At 43.4% G+C, this 21036-nt stretch overlaps 1 protein-coding gene across 1 annotated transcript in view; it reads left to right on the forward strand.

The window, feature by feature from the left end:
* Positions 1–17633, forward strand: part of LOC134393681 (SITS-binding protein-like) — a 39474-nt gene extending 21841 nt beyond the window's left edge. Inside the window, exons 8-10 of the mRNA XM_063118743.1 lie at positions 5069–5190; positions 7371–7550; positions 17366–17633. Of these exons, the coding sequence (XP_062974813.1) occupies positions 5069–5190; positions 7371–7550; positions 17366–17539 (476 nt within the window). The 3' untranslated portion in view covers positions 17540–17633. The remainder of the gene's footprint in view (positions 1–5068; positions 5191–7370; positions 7551–17365) is intronic.
* The last annotated feature ends 3403 nt before the right edge of the window (positions 17634–21036 follow it).

Genomic DNA, 21036 nt, shown 5'->3' on the forward strand with positions numbered 1-21036 from the left:
TAGTGTACTGCATTTGTAAAAATAAGAAGTCCTTAGCGGTCACTCTATGCTTTCAAGTATTCCCAGAAGGATGGGAAACACATCTGGAGGGCACCAGTTTGGGGAAAGCTGTAGGCTTTCTAGGGGTGCTTCCAGATGGAGGTCTCCTAGCACTACCAATCCAAAGGGACTGTGCAGCTATTCCATCTTTCTCACCTTATCAGGTTTTTGGTGGTAAGAAAAAAACAACGGAAGAAGCAGTGGGGAAATAGCGGGGGGGGTTACACCTGGAAGACAACAAAGTATGGGGCTTGTTTATATGCCCTATATACCCCATAGTGGCTTTGCAGTGGCGCTGCGTTGTTTATATGATGCAGACACATCGGGGTTTAACCTTCGAAAATGAGCTTTCCTGCGGTGTCCTTTTGCTGCAACCTTTCGGTTTGCTCAGATGCCACCATGTTGTTTCTCCCGTCTGTCAGCAGTAGCTTCGGTTCGGGGGCATTTCTAGGGGCAGATCCCAGCGCTGGGTAAGCCCGGGAATGCAGGGCATCGGGCGTGGGGCGGGCTTGACAAGTGGGATGGCCACTGGTTAACTTGTCCTCCCTCCTGCCATCTGATTTAGTGTTTCCGCTCTGCAGCAGCGATGCTGTGGGGGTTTGTGGGGGAGCTGCTGTGAAGCAGTGGTATATAGCCACCCCACTGGAGCCCCTGTAAAATTCTGTGAATGAGGCAGGGCAATTGCACAATAAAAGCCTCATGTGGAAGTGCTGTAGGAAATCCATGTTGGCCAGACTTAATGAACCTGATTGGTTCAGTTGTTGCCATGATCATTATAATCATTATAACTACCGCAATAAAGAAGCATAATCCCCTCATGGCAAAAAAAAGTTTGCAAAGAATGATGAGAAGGTCTTTTTTTTTGGGGGGGGGGAGAAATATTAATAGTATTTCAAAACAACAGAACTGAAATGGCAGAACCTGAAAGCAAATCTTGCTTTTCTTCTATGCTGAAAAGATGGGGCTCATTTGCTTCTTTTTCTCACAATGAGCTGTCACTTGTGATGAAATGGAAGGCAGTATTGCAACAAAATATTCTGTTTCGGAAAGCAATTTTCTTTCCAGCAGGAGTTGGATTCTTGATGCCTGAGGCAAGGTTTTTAATACAATCCTCTCTCTCAACCCTTACCCTAAACCCTGCTAGCTTGCATCCTGTCTTTCACAGGGAAATCCATCTGTTCTCATTTACAGCATGTGGTCCTTATAAATTCAATAACAATACCTTGTTCGCTCTATCACTTTTCAGCTCTGATGGAGCAAAGCTGTGTAGTTGTTACCTCCAACCCCCTTAAGGACCTACCAAGCTAGATGAAGTAGTGTCATGTCACATTACTTGCCAAAGTCTTTAGGATTAGTTAAATGCCACTTAATCTGCAGGGTGCGATGAATTGCATACAGTTGTATTCCTCGATCTAGAAGGCAGCGTTCTGTGACTAGACAAAAATATTTCCTATTTCAAGTGGCTTTAAGAATACTAGAACACTGTGGTATTGCTTTAGCTTCCTGAATATGCACAGGCTTTAAAATTATCTCCGCACTAGGCCAGAATAAATGGGTTTAAATTTCAGGATTATCGTTCATTCTTACCCTTTGGCACAGTGTCAGCTAGTGTTGAGAGATACTGCTTTCTGTCGCTAAAGCAGTTTCTAAATATTTCCACAAGATTCACCAGCCTTTAAAAATAATAATACTGCTCCATTGCCCATGATTCCCTTTGTGAGCCTAAAAGCTCCATCACACCGGAGGGGGGGGGGAGGACACGCTCCCTACTGTCGCTTCTCCACCCGTGTTTTCGTTCCTCAGTTACTTCCTCTTTCAAAAGAGGAAGTACACAACGAGCACGAAGCCCATTGAGTCCGCTGTTCTAATGGCGCTGCTTCTCCTGCACACAGAGGAGAGTGCAGCAATTCCAAGTTTAAAAATACATTGGACTTAACCAGGGGATTTTTTTTTTGTCATGCAAGGAATGCCAGAAACGGCGGAAGGTGCACGGGAGGCAGACAACGTCATGTGAGGGACCTGAGCAAACTCCCTGAGTGCCCAGGGAGTGCAACAAAACACTCACTGGATGGAGCTTTAATTGTGGCCTAAAAGCAAAGCAAACATTTCTAAAACTAGCCCCAGTCTGGATATCTGGAGGTTCATCAGCAAAATGGGATGGGGGAGAGGACAACCCCCCTCCCCCAGTGCAGCTGCCTTGATATGCATTGGGACCTTGCCACTTTATTTTTTTTACAAAAATGTAAAGAGACAGGTAACCAATCATGGCTCTCCATAGCTATTCATAAAGCCAATGCCAAAGGCTAAGATTTTGTTTTTCTCTTGGGAAGGGGGCTTAATGGACAAGTCCTATTTTCGTGTTCAGACACTCACTGATTGGCTTGGCACATTTAGGGTCATGTAGAAATCTTTTCTGATTAGTTGTTGCAACTTCCTCTGCAACTTGTTGTTAAAACAAAAAATTTTGGGGGGGGGGTGTCTTTCAACCCCCTCTGTCCTGGTATACTTCTTTCAGGCATTCTACAATCTGAGAATTGATTCATATGTTATGCTCCTATAGTAATCCTATGGAAATGCTATTTTTATAGCCCCAAAGGCCCAGCTGTCCTTACAGGCTGAGAAGGGTACAGAGAGCTTTGAATTGCTAGCCTGCCCTTCACATAATTTCCCTAGGCTTCTAGGAGGAAGAGAGTCCCATCTGTGCTGCATTTGTCCTCGATAGGAACAGTGCCTTGTTCAAAACTGGCTGGACTCTGGTTTTTAATTATTTTGTTATTCTCCTTAGGAGTTGGGGCAGAAGAACAGGGAGGGCTGCTGCACCTTTGGACTTCTAAGCTAGCAGACTAGAAGCTCCATCTGACGAGCGTTTTACTGCACGCTCATTACTGGGCACTCACGGATTACACACAAGATGTCATGCCTCACGCGTCTTCTGCCCCTTCTGGCCTTTGTTGTACTGCAAAACCCCTCAGAGAAGTCCGGTTGCTGCTTTCTCCTACCGGACTAAATGGGGCTAATTACTTCCTGTTTTCAGGAAGTGACATAGGAGCAGCAACAGAGAAGGGACGGGAGCCGCGCATTTGACCTAGATGTGATGGGGCTTAGGGCTGTTTTCTCATGTGCACTCATGAGTGCAATGTGTAAAGCAGCTCTAAATCTGCCAGAATATGGATGCTTCCATCCTGCCTCAAATCAAAGGCTGGAACAGGTGACTTTCAGACCAGCTCCGCCACTACAATGCTGCACTACAGTACTATGAAAGACATTGACACACACAGGGCCATTCTCCAACTCTGCCTGCTCAGCTAACCGTCAGTACATCCCAGATGGGAGCCCAGCTGGCAACAGTGGAGACAGATGAGATCTTGACCCAATCCTTCCTTCCTTCCTTTCTTGCATTTCTAAATTTATCAGCTCCCACTTGTCAGTGAGCGAAAGGAGAATCCTTTTAGCTCAAGGCATTCAAGTGATTTTTCAGTCTATCGAGATCCCTTCACATATTACATTGCAAGATTTCTATAGAGAACGTGCTTCCATGGACAGATTAATAAGCCATCCCTGTGTGGGTCATAATATGAGTTGATTCTACATATATGCACACAGTGGTTTATATTTGAATACAATGCAGGCTTTACACATGTCACAACTTACTTGCTGAAATGAAATTGCAGTGACATTTTTGCATGAAACTGTAGGTAAAATGGGAAGTGGCCTTAAGTCAGGATGTCTCAATTCCCCCCCCCCCATGTTACTTAGCTGTAATATCACAAGGTTGGATCCAGATTTAGCCATATTCAGAGTAAACCCATTGAAATCAATGGGACTTAAGTTAGTCATGACTAACATAAGTCCAACGGTTTTCAATGGGGTCTACTCTAAGAATAGCTAGGGGTGCAATCCTATGCATGTTTAGAAGGAAAATAGTCCCACAACCGGATCCAACCCATTGTATTTTAAATGGTGAGTTGGACTGACCCTTAAGAACCCCTGAAACAATCACTTGTGCTTGTGCAAATGTAGTAGTTACCCCAAATAAATAAAATGCACGGAAGTATGGAACACTTTCTTTTCGTGGGCTATAATACAGTCTTACATATTTCACCTGCTGCTGCTGTGTCTTGCTTTTCTAATGACTGGTGTTCTATATCTTGCTGCTTGACCAATGTGCCAGACAGATTTTTTTTTTTTTGTACTTGCAACAGGAGATTATATGGATCATTTGTCTCTAATTCAGCTATGTATCCTAAGTCCTGGACTATTCCAGCTGGAACCCCCTGTGTGTCACATATCAGCTGGAATCCTTCATAACATAAACCAAGCCAAATTACATTCTTTTTGCTGCAGTAGTCCGATGGTCAGAAAAGTTTTTTCTTGGTAAAATCACATTATAATTCAGCTTCCTTTTTCTTTCCCATTGCTTCTGAGATTCTTCAGAAAACTTGTGTTAGCTGTGAACAGCATCAGTGGCACAATGCGCAATGCTCTTTGGTCCATTCACCTCGAGCGATCTGTACTGTTTGCGGATTTGGTTTGCAGCTCTTAGACCAGCGTTGGCTTCTATAGCTTTGTGCTTCTTGTTTCTCGGTTGGATCCCACTGGCTTCTGCACCCGGCGAATAAGAGGTTGGGATAAGGCTCAGCAAGTGCTGCAAAACCGCAGCAACTCAACCCATGGTGTTGCAACGGCACCATTTGCTCTCTGGGGAGGTTGCCCTTGTGCTATCAGCTGAGTAGGCGCTACAGTGCTGGATGAAGCAGACAGTAATGCCAGATGCAACACAGCAGCATTTTGCAAAACTCTTCTGTACTACAGATGTTGACAGAGATGGGGCAGGATAATCGCTGGGCTATACTTTTAAAGGCCCCCAATTATTCAAGAAAACACTGCCTTATTGCAGTGACGCAGATTTTATTATTAACCCAGTCTGGCAGTTCCTGAATCACTGGATCTAAGATTAAAGCTGAATTCTACATATTTACATTAATTTTCTTTTTGCCCACACATTCAATTTTTTGTATGCACTGAACAGGAGGAACTCTTGCAAGCGGCTTTCTGGTTGACGAAGAGCTGTATATTAGATGGCTCCAAATTGTGACTTTTCTTCCAGTGATGTCCTTCGGCACTCCACCATGGGTCTGTTGTGATGACTGGGTAGGTGTATCTTCATGTCTTACTTTTGTATGTGCTTTCAGACAGTGCAAAGTCCAAACAATCTTTTTGCGTGTTGGTCCCTTGCTACCATTCAATGTCCTGCAAGAAAGGGATCATTGGGTAGTATAATAAGAACATAACACAAGAAGATCAGACCAAAGGTCCATCTAGTCCAGCACTCTGTTCACACAGTGGCCAACCAGCTGTTGACCAGGGAACCACAAGCAGGACACGGGTGCAACAGCACCCATGTTCCCCAACAACTAATGTATACAGGCTTACTGCCTCTGATAGTGGAGGTTGCACTTAACCATTAGGACTAGTAGCCATTGATAGCTTTCTCCTCCAGGAATATATCCAACCCCCTTTTAAAGCCATCCAAATTGGTAGCCATCACCACAACTTATGGTAGTGAATTCTATAGTTTAACGGTGTGGAAAAATACTTCCTTTTATCTATCCTGAATCTCCCACCAATCAGCTTCATGGGATATGAACCCGGGTTCTAGTATTATGGGAGAGGGAGAAAAACATCTCCCTATCCACATTCTCCACACCGTTTCAAATTTGGTACGCTTAAAGCTCTCCTTAATATCTTTTACTGTGCCGATTTTGATGTCTTTATCTTTAAAACTTACGCAGATATAAGCATTTGTTTAATTTGAAGTTTAATAAGTATCAAATCCTGCTCCTGCGCCCCCAGTGGCCGCTCGGAAAACAACAAATGATTCGCTCCTAAAGGGGTAGCAAAATAGATCGGGTCTTTTGGCTTTAAAGCACAATTAAAGCAGGGTGCATGGGAGTACTTCACAGTCAAAGCAGACTATAAGCTGGGAAACTTCGGAGTCCTTTGCATGCAATTCGCAGTGATTGCACAGTATAACCCTGGTGTGATGAAGCTCTGTGGTTCACATTTTATCCTTTCTTGCCTGCTGTAAGAACTTTCTTGTTGGCCTTCCGATCTCTCATTTTAAACCTCTTATCCCAATCCTAAATCCAGCTGCATGCCTTGCTCATGCCCCTCCACCCCATCATTATCTGGCTTCAGCTTTTTTCTCTCTCTTACCCAGCTCAAATGACTATTGGCACTGTTGCTATGCTACTTCTCCTCCTCCTTCTCCCCCCTCCCGTTTCTCATCTCTAATTTCCCTTTTATTTCTCCCATATTTGCTTCTGCTAATGCTGATCTTCTAATCAGTCCTCCTAGCCCTTCGGCTATTTTTTGTCTCAGTCTGTTCTCTTTTGTGCTCATCACTTGAAACTCTCTTCCCTCTGCTGGTCTTTGCCTCACTCCTTCCTTCTTTCAAAAAGCTATTGAAAGCCCTTGCTTTTTCCTTTCTGATGTTTCTGTTGTTGTTGTTTTTAAACTCACAGTTTCTTTTTAAAAGCCAGGCACCAAGCACCCGGCTTTAGGCAATTTGCCTTCCCATTCCTTTCTTCTCTTACCATGTCTCATTAGATTGTAACCCTCTGGGCAGTCCTCTTGTTATTTATCCACTGTAATATGCCTGCTCTAGAAGTGGCAGTGTTTATGATAATGATGACAAAGACTAGCAGGACAACATTCAGATTAGAAAGAGGATTAATAGTTAATGGCGAGAAGTCTCAACAAATTGAAATCAAAGTACCACAAAGTTAATGTTTTCTCGGCTGTTCTATGTTTCCCGATCACACAGGGGAAAATCGCATTTGCTTACTGTCACTTCTCCGCCTGTGCGTTTGTCCCTCATTACTTCCTCTTTTGAAAGAGGAAGTAAACAGCATGCACGTGGCCCATTCAGTGGGCCATTTTGATCCCGCTGCTTCTCCTCCACACAGCAGGAGATAACGGCAATTCCATCTTTAAAAATAAGTTGGACTTACTGAGGTGTTTTTTTGTCATGTGAAGAAGGTTAAAAGGGCTGGGAGATGCGTGGGAGGCCGATGATGTCATGAGGGGGACCCACAAAAATCTGTGAGTGCTCAGTAACAAGCATCCAATAAAATGCTCATCTGATGGAGCTCTGTATCTACTCCCTCTCTCTTTTCACATGATGCTTGTTGTGTCTATTAGTCACTGTCCGGATTCATTCTCTGTGCCTCTCTTCTTGCTTTGAGAGGACACAAATCAAGCTAAAAGAATTGTTTTTCTGTTACCTCTCCCATTTATTGAAATAATACACTGAACTTCCTTTCCTTCAGGTGCTGAATCTCACCAGGCACTATATCGAGACGCATCACAATTTTGTGGTTCCGCTCATTGAAAAGTATAGCAAGGAGTGGCTCTCCCAGGGGTATCCTATTTTTCGCCCCTTATGGTGGCTCAGTCCCAACGACCCCATTACATTTACTATTGATGATGAATTTCTCATAGGAGATGAGGTAAGAAATATGTTCTAGTTTTGCACCTTTTTAGATCAGCAATGGACATCACAGGGATTGAATATGTGTCTACAGTATTTGGATTTATCTTAGAGTAGTGAAAATGTTACTTCTCCTCAGAGTGAAAGTCTGTGTGCAGTTCTGAAGAGAAAATTGAATACATGATGGTATAATGTCCAGAAAACCTCAGAAACTAGGACAAAAGAAATTGGTAGAAAGCATTTAATAAAGCTAGAATGAATCTTGCAGAGGAAGAATCCACGTGGGCTCTGGAAATATAAGCCTTGCCTCACTAACCCTTTGGAATTATAAACTTTTAGAGAGTGTCAGTCAAAATGAAAAAAGAGGTGATCCAGTGGACATTATATACTTGGGATTATTAGGGGGGAAATATTATGTCCTTCCTAGGGATGGGTAAGAAATTTGTTTCAGTTCATTTTCAGTTCAATTCAGTGGCACTCCAAGCCACTGTGGCTACTTGGGCCTCCAGCAATAATGATGGATCTAGGAGTACCCCCAAACTACAAACCTGATCTTTCAGAGGGAGTGCAACTCCATACAGAACAGGTAATGAGCCTATTTCCCGGACTCCGGAACCACTCACCCACAGGGCTTCTGTCTTGCCAGGATTCAGTTTCAGTTTATTGGCCCTCATCTGGCCCATTACTGAGTTTAGACACTGGTCTAGGACTTACACAGCCTCCCCTGATTAAGATATCACAGGGAGATAGAGCTGTGTGTCATCAGCATATTGATGGTATTTTGCTCCAAATCCCCTAATGATCGTCTCCAAAGGCTTTATATAGATGTTAAACAACATTGGGAACAAGATGGTGCCCTGCAGTATTCCATAGCTTTATGTCAAAGGGCCAAGAAATCGTCACACAATGTTACTTTCTGAAATCGACCCTGCAGGTACGACCAGAACCACCATAACACAGTGCCTCCAACGTTCATCCCACAGAGTCAATCGAGGAGGATACCATGGTCAATGGTATCAAAAGCCATTGAGAGATCAAACAGAATTAACAGGGTTGCACTCCCCCTGTCTCTCTCTCAATAAAGATCATCAAGGTGACCAAGGTTGATTCAGTCCCGTAACCATGTCAAAACCCAGACTGAAATAGGTCTAGATAATCAGTGTCCTCCAAGAGTGCCTGCAGTTGTTCTAACATGACCCTCTCCAATACCTCCCCCTAAGAAAGGGGTATTTGCAACTGGGCGATAGATGTATTAATACCATTAGGTCCAGAGTGGGCTTCTTCAGGAATGGTCGCACTACCACCTCTTTAAGGACAGCAGGGACTACCCCATCCTGTTGAGAAGTATTCACCACACCCTGGACCCACCCAGTCAAACCCCCTCAGCTAACTTTTATTAGCCAGGAGGGGCAAGGATCAAGAGGGCATGTGGATAGTCACATTGCTGCAAGTACCTTTTCTTGCATGGCTCCTACCACGATCCTTCTATTCTTCATCAGTTGGTTCACTACGAGTCTTCTAAAATAAGCTGGATATTGAGAAGTCTATTGTGGCTGTGCACGAAGTGAGGTTTTATGGGTCATTTGTAGTTGATCACATTGGTTTATTGTTGTATGGCTGACTGCATCTTCAGTGAAGCTTTGATTTTTGCTAGAGTGAAAAAAAATCCTTATAAATAAAAGTCAGAAAAGAAGAAATGAAGAATACAATAAGAATATGTGTCCTGCTTTTTCAGTAATCCCATATCTCTGCGGTGGGATATCTCTGGACTTTAGAGGACACTTGATTATATTCCATATTGGTAATAGCCAATACCTAAAGGCTAATTTGATTTTAGTTGTTAATTCTTATAACACTTTTCAGTGGAAATATGATAAATCAAACATCATTCCATCACCGTATCATGGTTTCTTCCTTTTATAAATAGTAGTGCAAAAATAACATCTCTGCTCAGAAGTTAAGTCCCATAAGACTGAAGCCTGAGACATAGAGCATTTCTACACAGGGCTAAAATCTCGCATGTGTCCTCCAAGGGCTTCTGCATCTGGATTCCTTGCAGGATTAAGATTGCCTCCTTTAGACATGCTTTTTGGGTGGGTGGGGTCTTTCTGGGCATGTTCTGTATGTTTCATTATATAGCCATTAGTTGGAGCTGCAGTATAGCTGCGAGATCCCCAAAATTCACCTGAAATTTATTGTATTTCAAAGCACGATAAATCAACCTCCTATAGCATTTCCCTGTTGGGAATAACACTGCTATAATGCCCAGAAAGCACAGGAGGGTCCTGGAGGTTGATGATGTTGTGTAAATCAGAACCACAAGCATACAGTAAAAGCCACATGTAGAAATGCCCATAGATCTAAACAAGGTGGTATGTATAGAACAGGGGTGGGAGCCTCAACCCTGGGATCCCAATCTGTTCCTCCTGGGGTCCCAATCCATCCCTGTAGAGTCCCCCTTATGGCCACACACCTTTCCTCCATCCAACTATAGTTTGGTGGTTTCCCAGTTTTTGTGTAATTTCTTTCTCCATTCTAGAAGTTTGAATGCTTCTCCTAATGCTTCCTTATTGGCAGTAAGTACAATATGCTAGTATTTCTGATATTTGGGGTATTTGCTATTGGCCACACCACATTTGCTTGTGCCCCCCCCCCCACAAGAGCATCTCCAAAATTGGATTTGGCCCTCACATTGCAAGATATGCCCCACCAGTTGTATCGAAGGATCTTCAATGTACTGAAACCCCCAGGAGATCAATAGCAGTTAAAGGCCTGTTGTGTAAAATCACTTCCCATATCAAGTCTATTCTTTAGATAATAATCCAAGTTCAAGGCTCCACTGACCTGCTGAGAACTGAATAGTTCCTTGTTGAATAGACTTTATGATTGCCAGTGCAAAGGAACTTAGGGTGAGACTGAGGTATGTTTGGGAATGATAGTTTACAGATCAGCTTTGGCCCAAGAATGACTTGGAAGCTGGCTGGTTACACAGCCCTCAACTCTGTAGGCTGCTTCACAAATGCATGTTCCTCACTTGAGGACTGTGGCATCAGTTGGTGACTGACCTGAGTGGATGAACTGCAACAAATATCGCAGCAGGTGCCACGTTTTTCTTGATGGTGTCATTTTACACATTCATCTGGAAGTCTTCAAATCACAGAGAGCCAGTGGCATGTGTGAATTAGCCTAAAGCAAGTGATTGGACTCAATGGGACTTCCAGCGCTATGAGTCTATAAAAAGAGGGAAAGCAAGACAGCATGTCCAGAAAAGAGCTGGACTCCCAGGTTGGTGGCAGCAGAAGCTACAGAACTAGGGAAGGTTTGAGGGAACCCTGCCACATAAAGCAAGGGCTGAATGTGAGAAGGACCTGCCCCCCTTCCCTGACTTGAGATGGTGATGGTTGTTAAAAGGAGCAGCGAGTGCAGCTTACTCAACTTCCTCCCTGAAGCCTTATGATCACAGCCATCCCGGTTGGCCATGGGATCTGGTTGAAGGGGGGGGAAAGAGACCACCCTTGATATATGTTTGAGAAGGCAAGCAAGGGATCCCTTCAAATGCTTTGAGTTTGCATCCAAGTTCAACATATATACAAAAGCCTTAGGAGTCTACCGATTATTTTGAAAGTGCACTGATGATAATAAGATCTTGTAATCTGTCCTGTATCCTAGAAGTGAGGTGGGGAAACTGTAGTTCACTGATAGAGCATCTGCAACTGCTGGCAATCGGGTGCCAGGTTATGGGCTGAGTAGAAGCCAATGATTTGGGCTGAGCATCAGAACATAAAACCACTCTTTGAACCCACAGTTTTCTGCTCACCAGAAAACCATTTTGCAGAAAGACAAGCTGGGGATGTTAAAAGACAAGTATCTTGCCCAAGAATTCGGAACACATAGCAAAGGTGGGGGCTTGAGCCCCTAATCCCATTCCTCTGAACCCGCAGTTCTCTCTGCTGTTCAGGATCGTGCCCTTATCTCTGCCCCACTCCCATCTCTCCCCCACCCCACCCCACCCCCCACAAACACACAGCACACAAGATTCACATGCCAGTCTCATTTCTCTTTCAGAATCCCCCCTCCAAAACACACAAAAGACCCCTCCTGTGTCTCCCTAACCTCTCCCACAGCTTTAATCAGCCCAGCTCTGATCTCTGTTCTTCCTCCTCCTCTATGTCAGCCCCCCCCCCAATTGCTCCGTTGCCACCCCCAAGCCTTTCTCCTTACTAGAGCAGCAGCAATGGCATCGTTCCTTCCTTTTTGGGGGTTGCAGGCTGGGCAGGTGTGCTTCAAAGCCAGGCACTGGCCTCCAGCTGCCCACCAGCATTACTTCCTAAGAGTGTCTCTGGGTTCACGTGATTAACATTTAAAAAAATAATTACTGGTACCAACAGTGGACTTTGCAGATGCAGGGAGAGGTGCCTATTCTTGACGCTACTAGGTTAAATGGGCATATAGTTTGTCCTGGTATAAGGCAATGCTGTGTGTTCCTAATTGAGAGTGGAGGGATAAAATGCAAATGAATAAGTACATAATGTTTAATTTTTGCACACCATACAGATTAAATCCCTCTCTCCTTCACCCTGCTGATTCCTTTGCATATTGGAGAAGAATCCTGCTCCAAACTGTAAAAGCACCCAGCTCCTTTCTCCTAAGATGCCATTTGGTGGGCCAAAAGGAGACATGGATGGTTCTAGTGAAGGCTCTTTAGGGGATTGATTTCTATGAGAAGCTCATGCCAATGATGCCTCCAACTATTTCAAATCTTGTTTGTCTAGATTAATAAGGCAATTGCATGCTACGTTAATGTTCTAATCAATTAGCTTTAACAAGCTTTAACAAGTGGTTGGAAAGAGATTAAAGAGCAATTAACATTTTCAGTCTCTTTCCAGCTGAAGTTCAAATGAAGCCAATATCTAATTAAATCGTTTGAAGCATTTTCCTATTTGCTGAACTTATGATTAATGTGTAAACTTAAATATTTCTGTTTGATCAAGGCAACGACACATTGATCTTTAGTGTCTTTCGTTCTAAGTTTGTTACATGGTAGAATCTACACCATTGTCTTTAATCATATTAAGAAGACTCTCACTTAGGGCTCATTAAGCACTCAAAACACTGTGGTGTTTAAAATATAATTGTAGCCTTTTAAAATGTACAGAGATTACTTTAAGATGAGCAATAGGTGCCTCATTAAAACCGTTAGGATAAATATTTCAGTTTTGATGTTTTAAATGGTCTTGAGGAGCTTCCAGGCGGGGACTAGCAATCAGAAAACACTGAACAACTGTCCTGTCTTTTATTCCTTAAGAGAGTTTGTGAGTTAAGAAAAAAGACAGAAGAAACACGAGAAAACCCAAGAGGGTCAAGAATAGACAGTGACAATGTCTGGACCTCTTGTAACTTTCTGTGAATAGGCAGGGTGATGGGGCCATAAAAGCCTCATCTGGAACCGCTATTGCAAACTGTGCAGGAGCAGGGTTTTCTCCACACACACACCCCTGCACTGTTTTCCGTGAAATCGCAACTGTATTTAAAGATGCATTTCCATCCCACCTACCCACTTCTTCAATCAAAAGAAGCATCCAAAAAAGAAAGCTGTATATCAATGATGGCCTTAGACATTTTGACACCTGAAGTGAAAAACTGAAATGGAAACCCTCCCATGCCTCCCAAATGTTGTTCACTACTTTTTTAAAAACAACAACTACAACAACATTCTCCACCTGCAATTCTGACTCACCTGAGTTGCTTCACTGGCCTTTCTGTTTTATGCGTCAAGTTGTGCCATTTTTACTTTGAGACATCTCTATTTCTTTCAGTCTTTTATTTATTCTTGTTATTGTTCTCATCATCATCACCTCCCCAACTCTACCCAATTGTGCATTTATGCATTATGAGATTGTGCATAAGTAACATTAGCTGCTGACATTGCAAGAGATCAATGATTTTATTATTTATTATCATAGTACCTACCATGATGCTCCAAGTCATTTTCTATGATGCAAAACAACGGCTGCCTCTGCAAATGACAACTCATGTGAGTGGTCTACTTGTGTGCAGAGTGTAACATGCAAGCCAGCTGCTGTTGCAAGATCGGCCCCTGCCTTCTGTGAACTGGATGGGACAATCACAATTGGATGCGACTGTGGATGTACGAAGCCTTTCTAGGAAATGTCCTTTACAGCAATGCCATAACTTGGAACCAGTGAAGGCAGGTGGCTCTGATGTCAGTGGGGTGGTGAATCCGCTCCGGGTTTCAGTCAGAACTGTGGAAGCACCTTGGATAGCTCCTTTAGAGTTCTGACTGAAACCCGGCGTGGATTCACCAACATTGGATCCACCAGCCTCCACTGCTTGAACATGTCATGATTGGTTGTTATAAAATTATTCCTGTTCTTTTGTGGTCCTGCAAATTCCTCTCTGCTATCTGAGCCATATGACCTAAAATCAGTCTTTGCCCTGTGGCCAGATCTGTGCACATTTATTTATTTATTTATTTATTTATTACACTTATATACCACTCCCATAGCCAGGGCTCTCTGGGCGGTTTACAGAAATTCTAAAATTGAGGTAAAAACAAGTATACAAAATTTAAAACTCTAAAACACAGTACATACACACATAAAGCATTAAAAACCGATTAAAAACTAAAAATGTGGGTAATTAGGATGTGCCGCCATATGCCTGGGCAAAGAGGAAAGTCTTAACTTGGCGCCGGAAAGATAGTAGCGTTGGTGCCAGGCGAGCCTCATCAGGGAGATCATTCCACAGTCTGGGGGTCACCACCGAAAAGGCCCTGTCTCTCGTTGCCACACTCCGAGCCTCTCTCGGAGTAGGCACCCGGAGGAGGACCGTAGATGTTGAACGTAGTGACCGGGTATATTCACGTCGGGAGAGGCGTTCCGTCAAGTATTGTGGTCCCAAGCCATGTAAGGCTTTATAGGTCAAAACCAGCACCTTGAATTGGGCTCGGAAACATTACAGGGGACTAGATAGCCGTGTGGTGATCTGAACGCTGCATCGTAGCAGCACACAAATTGGCTTTCAGCTTACAGTAAGGCTGCAGGAACAGCTCAGTATCTCATTGCCTGCTGAAAACCAATCAAGCAGTGTGGCAGAACAGTCAGATGACTGCTTGGCTACACTGAGCTTTTCCCTGCAGTGACGGCTGGTTTTCAATCATCTGAACTGGCTCCAATTTTAGGCAAAGCGCTCAATGCTGCTAGTTGAGAACGTTTGGAAGATGACTGTCAGTTTGTCTATCAGATGTTCTTCTTTGAGTCTGGCTGATACTGCCAGGCTGGAGATAAACAGAGACATCCCTGCAATGAGGCAAAATGGGAGTGTCTTATTAAAAGGCGAGAGGCGCCACACTTAGGATGGATAAATCTGTCAATTTCAGTTTTTCTCAGTTTCTTGTTTTTCCAGTCTTAAATTCAGTTCATCTTGAACTTTGAGACTTTTTTAAAAAGCTTGTGTGAAAATTCATGGGCATTTTCTGCTCATTTCTCCTCATATGTGCATTTTTGCCCAACATGCACATTTTTGCAAGTAGGTTTCCTAATACAATTTATATTTTCACTTTCTTTTCTCTCATATATGCATTTTGGTATGCATTTTTTTGATGGAGACCTCCATTGCAAAATCTGGAAAAGTGTGAATTTTGAAGGATTAACTGAGTTTTGATTTGCATGGTGGTTCAACAGTGTGAAATGAGGTAAGTTTGTATTAAAATATAGACTAAATAAAATTCTCCTCCATGCCTACTGTCCTATCGTTGCTACCAGTAAACTACAAAGTCCCAGTAGCTAAGCATTTAAACAATAAGCAAAAATCAAGAATGCTAGAAAGCAGCGTTCTCCCTTGTATCTTACAGTCTGGTTATACACAAAAATTCTGTGAGTGAAAGGAATATAATACCCTTGTGGAAGGAAGACTAGTATAAACATTTATATGGAGATCATATTTTATTAACATTGTTTATGATTGGAACTTAAAACCAGGAATAGATGGCCTTTTCTGGCTACGTTGAAACTGGTTATCCTATCCTGCCATGTCAGAATCATTCCAAATCAGGTCTGCAGAATCCCACTATCTCATCTGAATATATATTCGCTTTGGGAAAACAGATGGCCATGAACCTGCCTTATTTCAGTAAGGTGAACTCTAGCACCAGCAGCCTAATATTGCTCCTGTCAGAATCAATTCCAAGCTTCTCATGCATTGCACAGACGCCGAAGGCAAATGTCCTCGCATCACCAAAAATCCATGACTTTGGTACAAGATACGTTTTGGGGGGAGGGAGATGAAAGTGGTGACCGGTCACAGAAAGCCATTAAACTTTCCAAGATGGAAGGCAAATAATTGGAAGTAGGGGAGGAGATTTGAAGGCTATCAAGTCTGGAGACCTTTTTGTTCTCATATTGATTTCCATTGATGTCTTCATCTCAGATCAAATTAAGGTGGCCGCTATCACAGTTTTGGTGACCGTTACCCCAGGGAATTGGATCTTCCCCCACTTGTTCGTTTCCAATGAAAAACATTTTTAAGAAGTGTGTTACTCTCAGCCAGGGTTGCTTCCAGTCATGGAGCTCCTCTAGTAGAAAATCAGCTTTAAACGGTTCAGAGAGGAAGCCTGGGCAGCAGAAGATGACAGCCTCCGCCACCCCCCGCACTCCTGCCTGTCCATGCAACACTTCCAATCCACCAGACATAGAAATAGAAATTCAGCAGCAGATCGGATTTTGCAAATGAATCATTTGCCATCTCGTCCAGTTTGGCCTTTTCATGTATTTATTTTCTTTAAAAATCCCATTTCATGCAAACCTTATAAAAAAGTAGCAGATGTGAAATTTGAGCTTATGAGATACCATCACATGTCACCGTCCTGAAAACCGCTCGCTTAGAAACATCTCCTGTGCAATTGAATGAGACAGTTTCCAAGGCAGAAATATGGCCTGAATTACCAACAAGAGATCATTTGTTAAGATACACCTAATGCAAAGCTAAAGAACGGACGAACAACATCAGACCTTTCTCTGGAGGGGTTGGGAGCCAATGTTGGGATGAAAGTTCAAGCCCCCAAATATAATATAACATGTTTAAAATGCCTGGCAGTTCCAATTAAAATAAGTAATAGCTCCCAACTTGCCAGGAGCCTCTCTTTGTAAGGATGCCAGTGCAGCGACAAGGGGAGTGCTGGAAGACCTTGAGGCATTGTGAACTGCCCAGGGAGCTTCGGCTATTGGGCAGAATAAAAATTCAATAAATAAATACATTGTACCAGCAGTGATGCTAGGCATCCTATTGGTGGGCCTGGTCTGGGAAAAAGAGAGCCAATCAGGGCTTTAATCACCCTTTTGGGACAGGGATACCTCAACAGACCAGAAGAAAGAAGACTTTAGTGCTCTGAGGGCTGTCTTCACAGCGCTGGATTGACACCACCTCCCTCTTCAACACCATGGTTAGGCACACAGGACTAAAGGGAAGCTTGAAAACTTGTGGTGTCACAGAATGTTCACGACTACTTTGTGATTAATGGAAAAGGACAGTCTAGAAACACTCCAATGAGAGAAACTATAATGGAGCTTCCTTATTTCAGATCACTCTGTCATCATTAGCATGCTGTGGAAAGACACCATGGCCTAAGAATGGTGCCTTTTGTTCTTTTTAAGTTTGCTCTAGCAGCCGTCTGGCATAATATTATTGGAAATGGTATAACTCGGTAATAGAGTACTGGTTTCAAGTGAGCTTCATCTCTTCACCAGCTGCCCTAAACATAATCCATCCTTCAGGTATCCTTAGCAATGCCTTTAAATTTCCTTCTTTTAAATACAGGTACTTGTTGCTCCAGTAACAGAACAAGGGCAACACCAGAGAGACATCTACCTGCCCAGAGAAGGTCAAAAGTGGATGGACACCAACACTGCTCAGGTGTTCGATGGCGGGACCTTTATCAGGAACTACTCTGTTGCTCTTGTGGATGTGCCTGTTTTCGTTAAGACCTCCTAGATTCCAGACTGTCCCAGATTTCAGAAGGTTTACCTGTACTTCAGAAACAGACTGCTGACAAGGAAGCGCTCTCTTCCTTTAAAAAGAACTTTCAGCCAGGTGCTATATATTAAAACAAATATAAAACGTGCAGGTTCAAAATTGTTTTGTTTCCACTGCCTACTTTTCAAACTCCTCAAGACTTTTCTGGTGGAACTACACCTATGCTGCTGCGTTATATCTTATTACATTTATATACCACCTTTCTTTCATTGTAGAAGAACTCAAGATGGTGACACGAGATTCCCAGGTGATCAGTCAGTCAAACTCTGACCAGAACCAGACCTGCTTAGCTTCAGCAAAGTAGCTGCCTCATGTGCTTTCAAAGCAGGCCTTTGGATCTTGAAACTCCAGCTGCCATTTTTCCTCATTTTATTCATTCACTTATTATATTACTATGTCGCCCAATAGCCAAAGCTCTCTGGGCTGTTCACAAAGTTTAAACCCTTAAAAATACATTATAAAAACCATTTACATACAGACATATAAACAGACAGCACATGCAAAGGCATACATATATCTGAAACAATTTTAAACAACAATAAGGAAAATTCAGGACCTGATTAAAACCTCATCATATGATGCTAAATGCCTGGGGAAAGTGGAAGGTCTTAACACGGCACTGAAAAGAACAATGTTGGCCCCAGGTGGGCCTCATCAGGGAGATCATTTCATAATTAGGGGTCCACCAAGAAGATTCTCCCCCTTGTTTCTGCTTTCAAAGAAGCATTTGAAATGTTCTATTTGCAGGGCAGAAGTGATGTTGGGAGGAGGGTTATAGACCTTGTCACATCCACCATTTTTCTCCCTCCAACTCACCCCAGCCACCACACACACACACACACACACACACACACACACACACACCTAGAGTTAATTGAACCAATAATTCCCCCCACCCTCTGTACACAGTACAGTACAGTTCATTCCCAAACAGGCTGTACCAAGTGATGACATTTCTTTATTCTGGAAATGCATCTACAAATAAGGAACTGAGAACAAACTTCATTGTGGGGACTACAGGAATATCGAGAGCCCTAATTTGCAAAGATGCCTTCAAACTCTGTGGTTCCCCTAGCCCCCTGATATGAAATAAAAGCATAGAGAGAAATAGCAAGGGAAAAGATTGGGTAGAGAGAAATAGCAAGGCTAGAGGCTGGGAGTGGACAAAGAAACAGAACGTGCAAAGGGGAATCATCTGTGGACAGAAGATGGGGCAGGCCAGGAAACAACTCTCCATTTCCTCTTCCCTCCCAATCTCTAGCCTTGCTATTTCTCCCTGCCGCACCTCAGGTTCCCACAGCAGCCATTATGTGACTAGCCACATTCTCCATGGGAGGTATTTTGTGGCGGTGCCCATACCACTTTCAGAAATTCCCAGGTGTGCCCACAGGTCCACGAAGGTTGGGAACCCCTGTTCTAGATGACTCACACTATAGCCTGACTCCCCATCCTAACTCTACATTAACTTCTTCTACATGGTACCTCTTCTGGTCCTAACTTTGCAAACCCTCACTGCTCCTCTGGAAGTGGGGTGGGGGATGATACTTGTCCATTGTCCCTAAAGGACTGGCAATCTCAATCTGCAAATGATTCTGTAGGACAGAAAGATGAAATAGTGTAAGAAATCAGGAGACACTCAAAGCATAGAATCATAGAATAGTAGAGTTGGAAGGGGCCTATAAGGCCATTGAGTCCAACCCCCTGCTCAGTGCAGGAATCCACATTAAAACATCCCTTACAGATGGTTGTCCAGATGCCTCTTGAAGGCCTCTAGTGTGAGAGCCCACAACCTCCCTAGGTAACTGATTCCATTGTTGTACTGCTCTAACAGTCATGAAGTTTTTCCTGATGTCCAGCTGGAATCTGGCTTCCTTTAACTTGAGCCCGTTATTCCGTGTCCTGCACTCTGGGAGGATCGAGAAGAGATCCTGGCCCTCCTCTGTGTGACAACCTTTTAAGTATTTGAAGAGTGCTATCATGTCTCCCCTCAATCTTCTCCAGGCTAAACTTGCCCAGTTCTTTCTGTCTCTCCTCATAGGGCTTTGTTTCCAGACCCATGATCATTCATGTGATGCGGCACTGTTAAGAATTAGTATGCTAACCCATTGCCAGCATAGTCTGTTAGAAGTCAAGGAACGTTTCTGAACTATGTATAGGAATTTTACATTTGATTAGGTACCAGCTGGCAAGAAAATCCTGCATGTACTTAGTTTTCATAAATCTCATTTAAAAATTCTTAGTTAGACCTTGCAGACCCAGCCTATGTTTATTTTTAGTGCCAAATAATATTTGCATCCAAGATGACATGAAGACATTAGAATAGAGCAAGCAAACATCTCTTCCCTGCCTGCCCAACATAGATTTTGCACTTATGTTGCAAATCAATTGAAGAAAGAACTCTTTTAAGCTTCATGCGTGAAAATGCTTTTAGATTTTGACGTCTTCTGGGCCTTATCAATCTATTATAGAATCATAGAATCATAGAATAGCAGAGTTGGAAGGGGCCTACAAGGCCATCGAGTCCAAACCCTGCTCAATGCAGGATATCTGTATATCTGTTTGTAAAGTCAATGCCAGCTTTGGATAATCTCCTAGGGCACATATGTACTGTGGCTGTAGAGAGACAAATGAGACATCACATTAAAACACATAACACATGGATTTGCAGGGGGAAAAATGGTCTTTCCAGTTTACCCTCAAAATCTGATACAATTAACAGAAGAAGAAGAAAAATTGAGGTAACTGCAGTCTGCTCTCCAGTCTTAGAAACTTCCACAGGAAACAGATTAAATGTGGGCTGGTTGATAATGCCATCAGGTGGAGACAGCTGTTTGGAAAACCATACTCAAAGTCCTGGGTCGTAAAATACGCTAGCCCACCATGGCTGATCACCCAGGGTGGTTTGTTGTGTTGTGCAAACCCAGCATAGTTTCTTTAGGGTGGCTTATTTTTCACAAACAAGCCACCCTGAGAATCCATGGCTTGTTTTAGGGTTGTTGATACCCATGGTATATCGAACCTGGCAGTGCGACTTCATCATGGGTTTCAGGAATGGCTACAGAGCTGACCAACCAGAGCAGCAAAAACTGAGGTAGAGACTGAAGAAATGAGGAATTCTGCTACAAAGGCACCTGGGAAACATGCCGGAGCTGGCAGGAGGACTGAGGGAGAATGGAGGGGGGCGGGGAAGAGCCATGGCAAGCCTGATCGTCTGTCAGGTTAGCAAACAAACAAACAAGACCCAGTGTGGTGTAGTGGCTAAAGAGTTGGACTTGGAGTTGGGCGATCCGGGTTCTAGTCCCGCTTGGCCATGGAAACCCACTGGGTGACTTTGGGCCCATCACAGACTCTAAGCCTAGCCTACCTCACAGGGTTGTTGTTGTGAGGATAAAATGGAGAGGAGGAGGATTTTGTATGCCGCCATGGGGTTCCTTGGAGGAAAAAAAGGTGGGATA

The sequence above is a fragment of the Elgaria multicarinata genome, chromosome 2, assembly GCF_023053635.1.
Source record: "Elgaria multicarinata webbii isolate HBS135686 ecotype San Diego chromosome 2, rElgMul1.1.pri, whole genome shotgun sequence".
Taxonomy (NCBI): domain Eukaryota; kingdom Metazoa; phylum Chordata; class Lepidosauria; order Squamata; family Anguidae; genus Elgaria; species Elgaria multicarinata.